This window comes from Convolutriloba macropyga, chromosome 8 (genome assembly GCF_964194025.1).
Source record: "Convolutriloba macropyga chromosome 8, txConMacr16.3, whole genome shotgun sequence".
Lineage (NCBI taxonomy): Eukaryota > Metazoa > Xenacoelomorpha > Acoela > Convolutidae > Convolutriloba > Convolutriloba macropyga.
Window position 1 is genome coordinate 15842961 of NC_134475.1, and position 18369 is coordinate 15861329.

Consider the following 18369-nt stretch of genomic DNA (forward strand, 5'->3'; position numbering starts at 1 on the left):
GATAATTGCAGGTCTCGAGGGCTTCTCTTTTATGAATAAACGACCCTATTTAAATAGTTCTTTTTGTAATTAATGCCTTTCATGACATTGAATGTAATTTTGTTTCGCAAAAAAAATTAAAAGAATTACTTTAGCACTTCGCTTTTTGTCTACTTGTTACTTAGTCTTACTAATGAATGGCCACGTAATACATTACAGCTGTTTCATGAAGGCGCAATCGAATATATTTTGAGGACCAAAATATGGCTTGACTGTTTTGACAGCCTTTTCTGGCAAGTTTCATTTGAAATGTTGTTTGTTTTTTTGTTGTTCTTTTTAGCCGCTTTAAAAAATGAATAAGGACAGGTCCTAATGCCCTTCTATAGAAACAGTGGTTATCGCAAATTTGTGGTTATATTAATTGACTCATAATGGTATTTATTACTTTTTAGTTAACTGTTTCAAAAAAATAAGTTAATTTTTTTACTTTACTGTTTTTGTTCTTTTTTGTATAATTGTTACCAAACCTTTTTATGGACTGGTCGCATATGTTTCCTGGTGATCTATAAGTTATTTTTGTTTAGTTTTAGGTTTATCTGACAGTTGACTTTTTATCTGACGGTTTATCTGATGTTGACTTTTTTATTAAATTTTGTTTTTAAGAGGGACATAAATTTTTTGATGTAATTAATGTTTGTTGTTGTTGTTGTTTGATTTTGCTGTTCGTCTTGACTCGCTTTCTTAATATTGACATATTACAGCAATCTAATGCATCAATTTTTACTCCACTGAGTTATTTGCTTTGGAGGCTATCTTATCGTTCAAACAGAATTTTTTGAAAAAGATTTGGACTTTTTTGGGATTCGCAAAAACTATTTTTTGGGTTTTTCTATCTGTTCCTCATTTGGTAGACAATTATGCCAAAATTGTGGATGGGCGGGGTCGGAACCTTATGTGCCATCGCACATTACCGAGCCGCCTTGTTAACCTTTACGGCCAAAACTTGATAATCAACAATTTTCTTTTAAGAAATAGCATAAGAGTAAAAAGAACCTTAGAAAAAAAACCAGATCCAATAAACACATTGATTAGTTAAAGAGAAAGCAATTGAGATTAACCATTAAAGAAAATAAGTTAAAAGTGGACAAAACAAAGATCGGCAGAGGCTCAAATTTTAAAAAGCAAATAAAAACAAGAAATCCAGTAAAAATAAGCACTCAAATAAAAACAAGAAATCCATTAAAATTAAGAAATCAAACAAAATTAGGAAATCCAAAAAATTCAATAAAAAGTTAACAAATCCAGTATATATTAATTAAAATTACAGAAAATTTCTTTCAACTATTTTTTTTTTCGAAAACCAATGATGAAGCTAAGGTCAATGCTAATACAGCAAAAAGAACGGAAAGAACGCAAAACAGTGTCAACGGCATAATAATCACTAGCTACTGACTCAAAAACTTATGAAGGTTAACTTTGGCCTCCTTTGTATGTATACGGGACCTCCCATTACTACGTCGCAATGATAAGACAAAAAGAACATCAATTAAAAGCTATAGTTATGGTAAAAGAAAATCATTAGTGGCCCAATCAAGAAGTTAAATCAAGAAAAAAAGCTGAAACTGCCGCACGTAAAAGTTCTCCAAAGAAGGAACCTTGGTTCAATTAACAATTCTCACCTCACTTTATAAGCAGTAAAAAGAAAATCAATGCTTCAAAGAGGGTTACTCTTCTGATCAATTTACTACTCCAGCCCGACTAAAATCACTACACGTTTTAAATTGACGTCTAAAAGGGGAAAAAATTGCTCAGATCTAAAAATATCAGGACAAGTCGTGAATTTGAAATCAAAGCGGAATCTTGGATCTCTGGCCCGCCCAGCAGTTCAGTTGACGATTAAGAGTCAAGCAGAGAGATACTTATTTTATCCAGTTAAAAAAATCAAAAAATAAAGACGAAGTTTGGATTAAAATAAATTAGCAAAAAAAGGGAGAACACTTTATTTATTTGAGAACACTCTGTCAGGAAGAGAAAGAAAAAATAGTCTTCATTTATGTTTGCAAAGGTTGTGTTTTCAATTTTAAGGTTCGGCTGACAATTTCAGAGAAAATGTGATAACTGATTCGCCGAATTTTTCATGACAAAAACTAAGTTCTGAAAGATTCAGCCAAAAAAGTCGGACATCACAATTGAGCAACTCTCTTCTAACTTTAAAGGTGAAGCCAATAGCACTTTTGTTTACAATTTTGCAACAAATTTCGCGTAATTTATTTGAAGAAAACTACGAAAAAGTGAACATCTTAGTGAAAATACGCCGAATGCTCACAAAACTTCAAACCCCTGTAGCTTCTCAAAACAGACAAAACTAAAAACAATCTCTTTAGCTATATAATTTACGCTCAATACGCTTTATGATGATACCACTCATGTCTTTCTACGTAAAGGTCAGAATCAGGCGGCCAAAATTAACTGAACAAAAAAACCTAGTTGAGTATAGTCTCTTTCCCACATCAAGTGGTGTCGGAACAATAACGAGGAGAAATTTAGGGTATTTATGTGTTCCAAAATTTTCAGACCACTACTTATTGATACAATTGCTCAAATGCTAAGTGTCTTCTCGGTTTGCTGTGACAGAAAATTCAACTGTTGATTATATTGACAGTTTTCATGTTTATCATGGGTTAGGCTTGTACAAGACATATTGTTTTAGATCCCCCTTTCTTTTCTTTCTCTTTTTTGAAACTGTCAACTAAATGAGAAACAACTGTCTTCTCCAGTTGTTCAAGAAGAATTTGAACATTTTGATAGCCAATTTAAGGAAATAAAGATATTCAATTGAGTACTTCAAGATTTGCAAGCAGGCATTGACTTCATGCTGATCAAGGAATTGAGCAGAGACATTATCTGATCAACATGCTGACCTCCATAACTCCTCCATTTTGATTTTCCCAAACATTTTACCAAAACAACCATCACAGTTCAAAACCATTTAGAGATCAGCAAAATTTGTGACCAGCATGTTTACCTACCCCCAAAACCTTTCACCATTCATTATTTTACCCAAAAAAATTTGCCAAATTTTGACCAGAAATATTGAAAAATTTCAAACGTCCTAATCGGATTGAATCTTCATTCAGAAGGCGGTATAAAATCTCGTATAAATTTCCAAAACTCCAGAAATTACATGCAGTGGACACTAACCTCATTCGGATCGAGAAATTGAGTCTTGGCGTATCTGATCAACATGTTGGCCACCACAACCTGTCCCCATTCATCCACATCTACCAGGAGAGAACAGAGTCTTCTGTAATGTTTGTGTACTAGATCCAGTCTGTCTGGACATAGCTCTTCGAAAGCGTAGATTGCGCTGCCTGCCACCAGAGTGGTTTTGTCAGCTAGAAGTTTTTCAATCGCTCCGATCAGTTCCTCTTTCGTGTCAGGGTCGAGGCTGAAATTTCACTCCTCATCAATAATCTTTTCTCCAAAATTAACCTCGATTGCAAATATATCACTCAATTATTCGAGGTTTACTGTTTACTGATTGGCATATTATTAAGCTGGCATATTAATAAAAATCTTCTTAAGTGGCATATTATTAAAAATCAGGGAAATAGCTCCAACCCTTCGCAACCCAAATCTACCCAAAGTACCCTGACGTAACACCAATGCAACTTTTGAAGTGCTCAGCCAGCCTCGAAAAGTCTGGTATAAAGAAAACTAGCGGAGTTGCCGAATTAACTGGCTAAAATTACAGTTTTATTATTTATGAAAGCTACCCCTTACCTATACAATTTGGGAATTGCATTGGCGGCACTTTTCCTCACAAACGGCGACATATCGGCACATGCATCTTTGATGGCTAGAAGCATGATAGGGGTGATCACCGACACACGGATACTGCTCAGAACTCTCAAGGCCGAAGCTCTGATTAGCTAAAAGCATAATCACAATTACAATCAGCAGGCATCCTTCAACGTGAACAAAAATGGAAACCTCACCGCCGTAGGAAATTTCACAGCTAGCGCAAGATTCATGATGTCTACACTTTAAAATTTGATTTTTAGATGATATTGCTCTAAATAAAATTTCACACAGACGAAGTGAAATGCAAGCCTCGTCTGATTTATAGCTAATAAGATCCTTGAATGTTACTTCACAGCAACGCTCATCACATTAAATTGTGGAAAAAATAGAAGCTGACACAACTTGTACAAGTGGGGTCGGAACAAAAAATCGAACAATTTTTTTTCTGAGGAACGATCATATGTCTGTCGAAAAATATATTCTCATGATAACTTTACAGATGAGAACTGATAACCAAAACTCAAATTCAGGCATGTCGATCCCTTCTAGAAGATAAGAAGGTTTCGACTCCTTTTCATCAGAAAATAGTTTGTTCATGAGATACAGCTTCTGAATTCATAAATTGCAGCTTAAAAATACTAACTTGATTTGGATCTTTGAGGGCTTTTTGGAAAGTGGCGACTGAGAGCAGAGCGAGATCCTGTTGTTCCTCTGCGTATCTCTCCAGGTAGACATATACCAACTTCTTAACCTCCACATTCTTCGAAACAACATTCTTCACAACTTGGGGGAATAATTCTCCTGCGTCCTTTCCTTTAGCTATCATCTAAAACAGATTATTAACATGGTCATTAATCAACTGCTGTTGCAATAACAACAGTTGTATACCCTATCGAAGAAGTAAACTATTAATGCCATGTTAGTTTGTGGAGGGTGGCGAATTCATAATGAAAAAAAAACCGGCACAAGTTAATCAAAAACACAGACGGATGCTTTCTGCTTCCACCACCAGAGAAGCTTATGGCCTTAAAATAACATTGACTATCAATAATTTCCTTTTTCATGCTGATCCCATTCATTTAAGTTGAATTCTTCCAGACCATATATAGACCATACCTCATTTCCTCAAAAAAGATGTGTTCGGCAAAAATGTATTTTGCCAGCAACATGTAAACTTTCTCCAGAACATTTGCCAAAAAAACAAATTAGTCATTTTTCGTTATTTCGAATATTTTAAACAGCACTTTGTGAGAGTGCTACTTAGAGTACTTAATTAAATTATACACTTTTCCATCTTCATTTCATTTGCCCCGCATGTCTCCGCACAAGCCGAAAATTTTACATGTCTTGAGTTAATCTATATGTGTTTGTTTTATGGTTACTCAAATTTTGATCACAGATTTTAGGTCTTGATTTTATTAAAAACACAGAGAAACCACAACCACATCGGTCAAGACAAAAGTCATTTTAGAAAAACTACGTCGGACTAATTGCTCTCAAACGCCTGGTTGACTTCGTCCGTAGCTAGCTATGGTTTAGGGGGATAGCTTCAGCTTAATCGAAGGGGCGTGGGTGAGCCCAGTGCGGGGGCATTGTTGAGCGCGCTTGGTTACGGCCGGAACGACGTACAGTGTCAGGGACCGAGGGGGGGGGGGTCAACTTCAAAGAACCGCTCTTCATACTATGAATTTATGTCAAAAGGTGACGAATAATCGGTGAAGCGAAAAATCGAATATCAAAAGACCACAGGGCTAATATAATTGCTACGAACTTCATTTGAGATCCATTAATTACTCATTGTCAGATTATTTCTTCAACTACGCAAACCGTCAGAAAAGCAGTCGTGTCTCGATCAGAGTGAACGTTCACATCAACTTTATAAAATGGTTACATAATACCAGAATAGTCATTACATCCAACAAAACCAAGTCAAGTTGTTTAAATTTTGGATTGATTTAGATACATACAAGTTGTTTCGAAGAGCAAATTGGCAGTTAAATTGTAAATAATTAGGAAATTTACAATTGTAAAAAGCTGCTTCAGCGAGCAACACCGCAAAATAATTGTTTCCCCGTCCATTTCGGCAAGTTTCCTTTGCAGTACGATACAGTTTTTCATGCAATCAACGCCGGATATTAGATCAAATTAGGAAGGAAAATGTGTTTCTTTCCATATTTTTCAATAAAAATTATGCTTATGTTTAACTTTTTGACTTATTATTTTTCTGTTTTGATTAGATCGAAAATTGAACTACCATAAAATAGAAAACCTAATGGGCACAAAGAAGAACAGAAAGAGTCCGCGAAAAGAACTTGTTCTCCAATTCAGTTTGTGATTCGGATACTCGATTTCTATAAGAAAATTTCCTCTATGTTTTGTTAACGCTATTTGTATAATCAGATAATTATAGATATATAAGGTAAACATTTTCTAGCAACTATATTATTGGTACAATTTAAAATCCCTCTAAACACTATCCTTTCATTTTTAAAACAACCCCGCTTTTTCACCCTACCATAAAATTTTTATTTTAAAAAAATCAAAATTAGCCCATAAGGGCTACAAATTGATATTTTTTCTCCACGATGCGTAAACAAAAAGTCAAAATTTGACTGAAGAAAAAAAGCCGGCCTCGCATATATAGTCCCCCCATTTTGACAAAAAAGGAACAATAAGAAGGCCTGATTTGTGGAAGAATTATTGAACGTAAAGATCAAAGGAAATTAATAAGGTATTATGGCATTGGGTATTTTGTGCATAAAACCTCACGGAACCGGATAAATACCTAATGCTTACCGCCAATATTTTACCGAATATTTCGAAGTATAATAATTTGTGAATAATTATAACCAAGCAATATAATTAAATTTTGTGATTGACACGGCCATGTCTCAGCGGACCAACGGACTCGATAAGTATTACCAACAAACGTGATATCTTTTTAAGCTTGCTAGGTGAGAGGGAATATATTTCCTCTTTATGGGGTATTATGTCCCATTAGGTAGTACATAAGGCATTTCGGGCTCATCAGGTATTTTGCCATTGTACAAAAATGTACCCAGGATCTACACTGACATATCATCTATTTTTAAAAGGTATTTGTGTCTTACCCCAATGATGGTTTTCATGGCCTCCAACTTCGAGGGGTCTTTGTTGCTCTCCAGCAACTCCTTGAGATCTTCATGGCTAAAACAGAAATACAATATAGTTGTTATGTATTAAAACTAACATAAGATATCTACCTTTTTAGTATTTTCATGAAATCAGTTGTTTCTGACTACACACATGATTGGAAAACGCTTCCTCCATCTATCCCGGCTTCAATAATTGCTAATAAAATCATTGTATGTAAATTGTTTTAATATCTTTGTTAGTATACTATCAATTGCAATGTGCAGTTAAAAATTGTAGGTGGTTATTCTCTACTTGAAGTCGAGCAGGCATGAGAGGAAGAAGGTTCCACGAATGATTTTGTTTATGAAAAATTAATTGTTCCAACATTTTCAAGGAAAATATAGAAGATATCTCAGATATTCTGCACATTTCAATTTTTTCACGCATTCTTAAAAACTCCGTTTCAAACCCATACTAAAAATCATGTTGGAACTTTTCAGTGCAACGCACAGATTTGTACAATCCCTACTGCTCATCTTATACAACGCAAAATATACGTTTAACTGGTAACAGAGCTGAAGCGATAGAACATTTTTGATAGATAGATAGATAGATAGAGATGGATTTGATCGGATGCTCATCAGTACGGCCATCAATACCTGTGCTCATCATCAATATCGTCCAAATACCTCCAACAAACCACGCAATTACACAACGCATAGAAATATACTTCTGATAGAAAAAGTGGCAAAAAACACAGATGAGATTCATATCAAAATTAGTATTTCACAGAAAAATGTATAATTCTTAATTGAGCATTTCTTGTAAAACTCAAAATACATATTGACTTTTATCGAGTCACTCAATAAATCATTCAATAAATTTCACTCGTCCAAAAATAGATTTCACAAACAAAATTTAAATGACCGTTTAGATTGATATCAGAGACCTGATTGACATAATCTAATCATACGAGAACAAACAGCTTAATGGGTTTAAAACGCGCCGCTGAAAATGAATGAAACGGAATCTGACTCATCGTAACATCCACACAGTTCTTGGAGAAATTTTACTTGAAAGATGCCCCCTGCGGTTTTGATGAAGTGAATTAAAAAACAGCCGAGCTAAATGCATTTCTGGAAATCCCTAACCGGAACCGTTAACAATTTTTTTTCAAAATTGAAACAATCACTTCAGGAAAAAGTTCCTTTTTTTCATTTTCTTTAAACTAGGAAACTGCTATAACCAATATCTGAACAGTGAGTAACAAATTCCATATATTCGCAGACAAGAATATAACAACTTCAGAATTTTTAAAGTGCGAAACGAATAAAACAGAGGAACATACACAACTAACGTTAACGTCGGGCAAACTGCTCTCAAACGACCGGCGAGCTGTTGACTTGGGTAGTAAACAGCTTGCGCTTAGGGCTGCTAGCATTAGGGGATGGGCTAATTAGGGGGTGCGCGTAACGGGGAGGGGGGTTGTTAAGCGAGTGAGGGGTAGGGTTGGGAGTGCTGCACGAGGGGGGTTCAAAGCGCCAGGTGCAGGAGGGTGGCTGAGGGAGTGTTTGGGGGGGGGGGGGGGAGCGGTGACTGAGGGGGGTGACTGATAAGAGTGATCAAACTTATAACATTGAAAACCGCCCTTCACTCAGGAAATTTAGGTGGATAGCATGCTTAGAAACTAGTAAGGCGCACGGCTCTGAGACACTTACTGCTCTCTGGGGTTTTCCTGTTCATCCCGCCGTTGAGGACAAAAAGTCAAAATTGTCAGACGAAAAATTGGTCAAGCGAAAAATTGCAATAAAAAGACCACAGGAGGTTTCGAAATATTTATGAATTGACTTTCAGGCAATTTACAGAATCTTCTTTAAGAAGATTTGTTTAAAATTAAACAGCTTTTAAGAATTAACAACTTTTTCTAGCAAAATTTATAAACTTTTATTTTAAAGATAGGCAACGAAATTTGGACATATCACAAGGTTCAATAGAAGAAATTTGCAGAAGCCGATTCATGAGAACATCAAATTGGTCAAAATTCGCAGTATGATGTAAAAAAAAACATCTACAAAATACATTGCCAAATTTTGTATGATTATCACTCAGCAACAAACAGTAAGCTATTGAGTTTGAAAACTTTTAGCAGTATAAATATACCCGGCAGATTTCAGGAAAATAGCCGCCGCTGATTCCCATAAGCAAGATTGGGATTGAAAGAAGAGAAAAAGCTAGTGAAAAAATGATTTTTGTACAAACAATTTCACAGTGCAAACAACTTTGATGTCATTTTGGAGCTGAACATACTCCCGTTTCGTAGTCAGACCACACAGGGGCTAGTATCAATGCCAATAAGCATTAGAGATGTAAACTAAGAACAAAGTTCGAGTACCGGGCATCGGGCTTTATGGGTTTATCCCGTTTGTATTTCTGATTTCGTTTTTTGATACTGGCTCTGTTCAGTTTAAATTGCTTTGCTGGGCAACTGCTGATTAAAAGCACTTTAAGCAGAATGAGAGAAGAATGAAACTATCCCGGAGAAGTCAAAAAGATTTCACGCAAATTGTTGAACATGCAGTGAACTAAGGTAAAGCAAAAAAAAAATTACTCGACGAAGTAAAAAACCTAGCATGACAAGTCCTGACGTACAATTCAACAAATTTTCATTGACTAAACGAAAAACTAGACTTAGAACGGACTATAAGTGAATTGCGAAAACCATATTTAAAAAATAGATAAAAACAAAAAGAGAAAATCAAAAAACAGGACAAAAATGTCGCATGTAAACAAAAAACCACTACCGAAAAATGAAAACTTGGTTGAAACACAAAACTAGGCCTAGAATGAACTTTGAATGGATTGCGAAAAGCACTTAGGAAAAATTGATAAAAAAGCGACAAAAACAGTAAAAATTAATGTGAAATCACCGCAAGTGAAAAAAAAACGACTAGCGAGAAAGCGAATTCTTGTTCAAACACTGTTTTCTCACACTACTTAAAAATTAGAGCGGAAAATTTCACGCCGCAAAACAACTCGGTGAAATCACTGCTCCAATCTGACTTCAAAAATCATGAAAATGTGTGAACAGATCTTAAAAAAAGACAGCGCCCCAATACAATTCAAGTTCTTTGAATTGTAAAAAAAACCACGATGTCCCCAAGAATCATGAATATGAGTGAACAGATCATAAAAAAACAGCCGGAACAATTCCTGAAACGACTCGAAGTAGGAATTCCACTTGAAAACAAGAAAACGACTCGAAGTAGGAATTCCACTTGAAAACAAGAAAACAAGGAATTCCACTTGAAAAAAAATGAAAACAAGAAAATCAATCTTTTAAATACGATTAAAAATCTGATCGATATTTTTTTCATAAATTGAGATCCCGAAATAACTGTCTCTGCCAAAATTACCTCAACGAAACAACTAGTACCAAAAAACCCATTTATGAGGATTTTTTTAGAAAAAAAGCCGAATCATGAAAAAAATAAGTTCTCATAACCAACTTGGACTAAAGAACTAGAAAAATTTGAAAATTTTGATATTACAAAAGCAAATAAATCCAAAGACAAATTTCTTTCGGACAATAGGGTATCTAGATGCTCGCAAGACAATAGGCAAGTCATAATAGACTGAGAAACACAAAAAAGACGATAAACTGCAAATAAAAAAAATTAAGAGAAAAGTTTCAATTTTCGCCATTTTTTGTCATAACTCTCAAATAAAAAATGCCTCATATCCACAACACTGTAACCTCTTGTTATCTAAAAACTGCTCAAGTAATAAAATCGCAAAAATTAGCACAAAATTCAGCAAAATGCATGAAAAACCTCCGAATTAGCATAAAATTCATAGAAAATTCCCAAACCTTCAAACTACTACCAAAACCAACCTAAAATTAAAACGTAATCATAAACAAAACTCTTAACCAAAATTGAAAAAAACTGCTTTAAAAAGCCTCACGTGAACAAAAAATTTCGCTCGCTTACAATTTTTTTTCACACCCCAATTTCTCGATCTCTAGAAAACAGCGATATGAACAAAACACCACTTTCTTTTCGCTCCACTTTTCATTTTGTTCAGCAACAAAATCACTCCAAATTTTTTCACGTGTTTCATTTCCTGCTTCAAAATTCACTCCAATAAAATTGATTAAAAAAGGACTTCTCCAATACTCCTCTTCGAGTCGTAATAAAACAGCGCCCAATACAATTCAAAACCAAAATTAGGAGCCCTATAATAGACGGATGAGCTGAGGCGGCTATTAAAAACTAGTATTGAAAACACCACCCGATAACTCTACTTGGAACAAGTATCTTCCCATCTCCAGATATGAATTAATCATTAATCTACCAACATCGGTGAAGGAAATCAGAGTTTTGATAGTGTTGAACAAAAAAAAACGTTTTGAAACTGTGGACAAACTCCAACTAACTGACCTCGCATCCATATCCGAACTGAAAGCAATCCCACCCGAAATAGCCCTAATATAACTGGCATTACTACCCAAAACCCCTCCTCCTCCACCAGAAGAAAAGTGGGTTCCAAAATTAGACACACCACCACCACCCGGCCGACTGGATATACCAGACGCAGTTCCAGTATGAGCAGAAGAAGGTTTCGGGTTTTTACACTGACAATAACGAGATAAATCAGTGGGTGTTCGGCCTTGCATTTTCTGTTTTTCCGGTTCGTAAAGCGGCTTGTTGCAGCAGGGCTGAAGATTTAATGAGAAATGGCCGATTCCTGTTGAGCCGGTGGACGTCATAACGCACAATTTAATCAAATTACTGAATCTGTTTCATTTTCACAATGAACAATTTTTTAAAGCTTTTGAACAAACTAATGTGTAACTGCGAGCTGATAATGGTTGAAGATGCTAACAATAATAAGAATTGAGAGTAGCCATCACAAATTGAAATTATTATAATGGTGATAAGATATTAAGCAAACTGATCTATCGGATTACACCGGCGTGAAAAACAGTTCCAAATGTGTGTACCCGGAGTAACTATATCAATTTTCGCTGTCTTTCAACTGTGTAGAACAAACTGCAACCTCTCGTCTTCCGTTGAAACTTAAAAAGGTAAAGATGGTTGTGTTAATAAATCGTGTGTGAAAAGTACTTGAGAAAACATAATTAAGGAAAAAGAGGAAACAAGTAGAGGTATGCTCTATTACGCACAGACCAATTGGTTATATAGCATAACCTCGTAAATGTTAAGAGAATAACGTCCCCATAAAGAGCTCAAAATCATTTCCAAGGGGTTTATACACACCACACTCGCTTTCAGGTAGACCGATGGTTACAGCATCAACATACGTTACAATTTCCCCTTAAAAGGGCTCGTATTTTGGAATAAGACATAATGGCTTACAAAATTCACACAGAGCCTATCTTAGCACAGTCACGATAGCTCTAACGTAATCAGAGGTTAAAAAAGGGGATACTATATTTTCCCCATGTGAACAAAATTGCGTACGTAACACGGTGGTAGGGAAAAAGAATGACAGACCTATGTAGTATTCTGTACGTTTTACCACTTAAATCCATTTTTGCTCAAGATTGGGGAAGGCTAGCAAGCAGTTCATTGTTTGAATGGCAAAAAGGAATTGCACGTTGTGGGAAGCAGCAGTAGGAAAAGCAAAAAATGGAAAGCTCAGATGATCTTTATACAACATTGTGTGAACAACTGTCCGCGAAATTGAACAAATTAGCGACAGACGAAATTTGAAAGCATTAGGGTTTACGCAACATTTTCCCTAAATTTACCCTCAGACTCCGCTCATTAAATTCAAAGTTCATGAATCAAAGAATGTGTAGAATACAGTAAATATGGTCCCTTCTGCGTTGTAAAATTGAGGTGAAATTCAGATTTAAGGAATTGGATTTATTCGAGTGACTTTTTTGGGGTTAAATTAGATTGGCTAAAATGAAATTACGTTAAAAGACATCGTTCAGATGTATTCATTATCAAATCTATACATTATGCAATGTTCCAAAGCATCACAATTTAGTACTTATCACAACGTTACAACAATTTTTAGCAAGCAAGCGGGAGCCACAAATTTTCAAAAAAGCGGCGATGAATGAGAGCATTTATTATGTACAGCAATTGAAATAGATACATTTAGAATTCGACATCAAATATTACATACGGGTCATTATCATAAACGTAAGTTCCATTTGGCAACTCTCTGAAACAGTTAATTGAAGGCAAAACATACCAGCAGAACGCTAGGAAATATCTGTAATTGCCTCATTAGCCCGCAAGCTCAACACACCCATGGAAAAAACCTAAACTCCCTGGAATTTTTTTTTCAATCAATTGCTGTAAAATCTCAGCTTGATTTAAAAGAAAGTATCAAAGAAAAATTTGGAATCACAGTTGACGGTTCTTTCTGCAAATTTAAGCCAATATACAGACTTTTTTGCTATTACAAATGCCAATAAGCAAATTTTTCTCTCATTGCAATTTCAAATATAACTGTCAAATTTCGACGGTTAAAAATTAGTTCCAAATTATTCAAAATAACAATATTGATAAATTTAGACTTTAACACACGCTGTATTTCAGTTCTGTCAAAAAATGGTACACTTACTTCTCACGGCGGGTTAAAATAAATAAAACGCTCAGTAGATAGACGCAGTATTGGTAGATAGGCTAAATAGATAGGCGCTACCCAATATTGCACTTTTAACTCAACTTTTAAACAAAAACAATTTTATTTTGATACTTTTATAGAAATCCTTTTAAATTTTTTCAGTTCAATACTCTAAGTCTAATTGTCGAACACAGACAAATGACAATTGGCTTCAATCAGAGAATTGAAGAACTTAAAATTTCAATGACAAAATGAATCAATTTTTTTTGTAATTCAGGCTAATTGTTCTAGTAAACTCCAAAAAGAAAACAGAAAACGATGAAAACAGAAAGCAAAAACTATTTGAATTATAGCTTCAAAGTTAAACATTCCACTGTTTTTATTTCATAGGTTAAAATTGCAAAAAAACATGTAAAATTGGAAGATTTCAACCAAAAAATATGACTATTATTTCTACCCAAATATTCGAATTTTACAAGCAAATTTGAAAACATACAACACATCTCCAATTTATTGACGGAGCATTTTTAATTGAAGTCGCTGAAACACGTGACATCTAATTAAAAACATACCCGGCAGATTGCCGGAAAATAGCCGCCGTTGATTCCAATAAGCATTATTGGGATTGAAAGAATAGAAGATATTGAAAAAAAAAAGATTTTTGTACAAAAACATTTTTTATGTCCGATTTATTTTGATGGCATTTCGTAGTTGAACATAAGGTACTTCTGTTTCTTAGAGAGACGCTACAGGGGCTACTATCAATACCAATAATCATTAGAGGTGGTAACTAAGACTTATAGGAACGACGTTCAAATAGCGGGCATCTAAAATTGGGCTTTATGGGTTTATCGCGTTTCTACTTCTGACTTCAATTTTTTATACTGACTCTGTTCATTGTGAATTGCTTTGCTGAGCAACTAATGTTCAAAATCACTTTTGGCAGAATGAGAGAAGAGAGAAACTAGCCTAGAGAAGTTAAAAAGATATCACGCAAAATGTTGAAAAAGCGGCAAAATGAGGTAAAGCGAAACATTTTTTTATTCGACGAAGTAAAAAAAAGGAGCGCTATAATAGCCGGCTGAGAAGATGAGGGCGGCTATTAATAAATAAAAACATAATCGCAGACTACAAATTAACGGAAAAGATTTTTTACTATAAGCATTTCATCATTATTTGTTAGTGTAAAAAACGATCATATCAAAGAAACTTATATCCATTTGTCAACTTCTTTGTTCGACTAGGTGAAACAATTGCGTTGATCTATTTAAATGGTTTTGAACATCTTTTTTTTTGCTTCTAAACGCTTTTGGTTATTCTTGCTCATACTTCTCAATTAATTTAAAAAACCGGTCATTGATAAAATTGCAGCAATGGGTGTCAAACCAGAAAGTTAAAAAGTGTGATAAAGCAGAGACAAAAGTTTCGTACATTTTTCCTACTTATAGGCCCTTGCATCGAATTCATTTGCATTAAAGGTTAATTGAATAAACTGATTTTTGCTTGGCATGAAGACAAATTCCCTTAACTTTTTTCGCTATTTGTTGATAATTAAGGAGCGTTAGACACTGAATTCAGGCCTTAGGAGAGAAAATAGGGTATCAGAAAGTTCCTAAATCTGGTGTTTTTTCGATTGCCATCCTCCTCTAACAGCTGCGTAAATAAAACTTTTTGAGACCAATCTGTAGTTAATCAATATATCAATCCTTTAACTACATAAAATTTCAGCATCTTTGAATTGCAATCTTCGAAACATAAACCCACTAACATCGGAAGAATTGCACTCGAATGACGGGCGAGGCTAGAGAAACTGCCTTTATCAAGCAAAAACTTTTGACTAGGGTGGCGTACAAACCCTTGACCTCTCGGTTGAGAGTCGGGGACATTAACCACTGCGCTATACTGGCTATCTACTGAATTCGCTCACAACAGGCTTAATACTTCTCAATGCGTGCAATTCAAATCACTCAAAAAAATCAAAAATTCAAGAGTAAAAATGTCTCTCGAGAACATTACCATTTCTCTCAAAACATTACCATTTGAAACCGAAAAGCTTATCAAAAGTCAGTTTGCTCTAAACTTATTCTGCAATAGACAGCAGGGATAAAATGCGCCATGGACGTACCGTTTTCTTCGCAACATTCCCTTCATAAACACGGACACGTCGGGGATGATATGTGATGAGTCTGGTAACGAAACATTTGATGGCAGTCTGAAAAAAGCCGAGGCAATATTGGAAGCACCATTGGTCACAAAATTACCACCAGAAGAACCATTCGATGTCACTCCATTGATACCCTGACTACCTGTTGCGTCACCGTTTATCATCTTAGCAGGAGTTTCAGTTCCATTAATTGAGGAATCCATACAAATCATTGCACCCTGTTGGAAACCATTAGTTGCTTCAGTTTGGGAACAATCGGTTTGTTCTTCATTCGCAACCGAATTTGTGGAAGTTTCCATTTGAAAGCTAACGAAAGAATTGGACGACGAATTCGTGTAATTACTGGTCAAAGTTGACCCCTTGATCTTCGTTGTATCGTCAATGTTGACGTACGAACTTCGCCATATTTTCTGCTTCATTTTGCTCATAGGACCGTTAGACGAGGATTGCGATTTTGCGGGTCTTAAATGGTCCGTATCTTTAACCATTTCCAAAATCACCGAACTTAAAGGTCGGCGTGATTAAATATGTAATGGGACTACTCTGTATGCAGATGAGAGTGTGTGTAGTGAGTGGACTCAGAGCATTAAGTTTAATTCTCTTCAAATAACTGGCAAATATTGGCAATGAGTTTGCTATCTTTGGAACTGTTTAGTAAGATACTACAACTCAAATAGAAGCGCGCAATTCAGAAGTCATTACCGTGATAACAGACAATTTGTGATTCACTGTAAGGTTGTTTTCTCATATAGTTTGCACAATTCACAAAGCAAACAAATTAATTCATACGTGCGAGTAACTGAAAATCTTCAACAAGCTATTGCATCAAAATTTTGCACAAATCATTTTCGTTAAAATTGTTTAACTGTTTGAAATATCAATATTTATTTCAGTATTTCAGACATAAGAAACCATTAAAGGGTAAAAAACGATTTTCCCAGAAAAAAAAGCGTCAAGAGACACTTTTCAATTTTAGTTATGAACACAAAAAATCCTTTGTAATAAATTTCAGCAATAATTTGGTTTCAATATGTCAAAACTAAGCAAGCTATAACAAATTAGATGTAATTAGATAAATGTAAAACAAAAAAAATATGTAAATCGAAATTTCCTTACAACTAATGAACCAACATGTTGAACACGACAGATGTATATCATAACACAGACGAGTGATCAAACTTTAAAACATACTGACGTAAAATTTTACGCAAAAATGCGCACATGAATTCGGTTTGCACCATTGTAATTGTCGTCTTGCTAAAAATTCATAACTATTCAAACTGCACTAAATTGTTCATTCTAAGAGTTGAAAACAAGTTACGTGAAATTAATAAACGTAATTAATAACCATATGCCCTCAAAATTATAACTAAGTTGTAACAAATTATAATAAAACAAGCCGTATAAACTCATCTGCGTTCTGCACATACGCTTATAAGACAAAAAAAACAAAAACAATTCAACTTTTACATTTACATCATCGTAACTTGGGAGAAATCAAATTAACAAGATTTCCGAAGGAAGATAAAAATTAGATAAAAAGGGGAAAGCTCAGCAAATAAAAAGCGATATAATAACACCCTTTAATTCGTTGTTGCGCTTTGATAAGAGAAGCGCGAAAAAATTGTTCAACTCCATTTGCAATGTCCAAACAATACCAAATACTAGTTATATGAGTATGGCCTTTTATTTCAACTACAATTTATCCTGGCACTATAACGAATGATGTAATAATAACATGCATAAAAAAGCATTACTTCAATTCAACATTTGATGTTCTCTCAAAACGGCACAAAAGCCTGTTGAATGCACTAACTAAAAGTTAACCTCCCAAAAGTTATAAGCGATTTAATATAAGGATGGATGTGTTATGTGTGACAAAGTAACTACAAGAATTCCAATGTTAAAAACTGAAACAGATGTTTGACCGAGACTGCTCTCGTTATCTTTGCATGGCAAAAATTTTACAAAGTAAACTCGCTAATACAAATACCACTACGCTTGAACAAACTCTTTCCATTATTTTACAGAGCGGTACTTCCATGCCGATATCTTCAAAAAAAAATTCGCCTGTCATTTCCCTACATAAATCTCAACATTCTGCTGTCATAAAAAGTGAGCACGTGACAACAAAGCGTAAATCAGAGGAAAAGTTGCTTCGTAACCATCAAAACTTTGTAGCGACATGACTTAAGAAAAATTCTACCGATTAAAAAATGAGACAACTTCTGGAAACCTCACGTACTTGCTGAAATGAGATATTGATGTGTTCGGTTGAATCATAATCTTCAAACAAGAAACAACCAAATAGCGTCGGATGATTTGCTCACAAACATCAGATGGAGTTCGATTCAACTGTAGCCTATTCAGTTAGGAGGGGCGACTTAATCGCAATAAATTCACAAAGTGGCTTTAAATGAATTTATTATATTTATTGTATACCAATAAAATTATTTACACTGAAAATATATGAAATCAATTTTCAAACTCGTTTCATTTGCACTTTTGTGGATAAGTGCCGCAAATTGACTTCAAACACATAAAATCTTGAATCAATCAGTTCCCTTTTCGATTTCAAAATGCAATTGCAATTTATCCCAGTTGATTCTTTCAAGTGTACATTCCAAAGATCTTTTTACCGAATCTTTTCTCCATTTTCATGTTTTGATATTCCTTGAAATCAATTTCCGCACACTTTTCAT

At 34.8% G+C, this 18369-nt stretch overlaps 1 protein-coding gene across 9 annotated transcripts in view; it reads right to left on the reverse strand.

Moving 5' to 3' along the window:
- The window catches only part of LOC142344506 (AP-3 complex subunit beta-1-like), a 120058-nt gene that overhangs the window by 58961 nt on the left and 42728 nt on the right, over nt 1–18369 (reverse strand). For 2 of the 9 annotated variants that reach the window (XM_075396212.1, XM_075396215.1), the window contains exons 3-7: nt 7557–7586; nt 6894–6969; nt 4427–4609; nt 3763–3911; nt 3181–3427 (exon numbers count right to left, since the gene is read on the reverse strand). In XM_075396212.1, coding sequence (XP_075252327.1) covers nt 3181–3427; nt 3763–3911; nt 4427–4609; nt 6894–6969; nt 7557–7586 — 685 coding nt within the window. Of the gene's footprint in view, nt 1–3180; nt 3428–3762; nt 3912–4426; nt 4610–6893; nt 6970–7556; nt 7587–11336; nt 12342–13056; nt 13096–15628; nt 16672–18369 lie in introns of those variants that run through there. The other 7 variants (XM_075396211.1, XM_075396214.1, XM_075396213.1 and 4 more) reach the window with 5 other exon arrangements.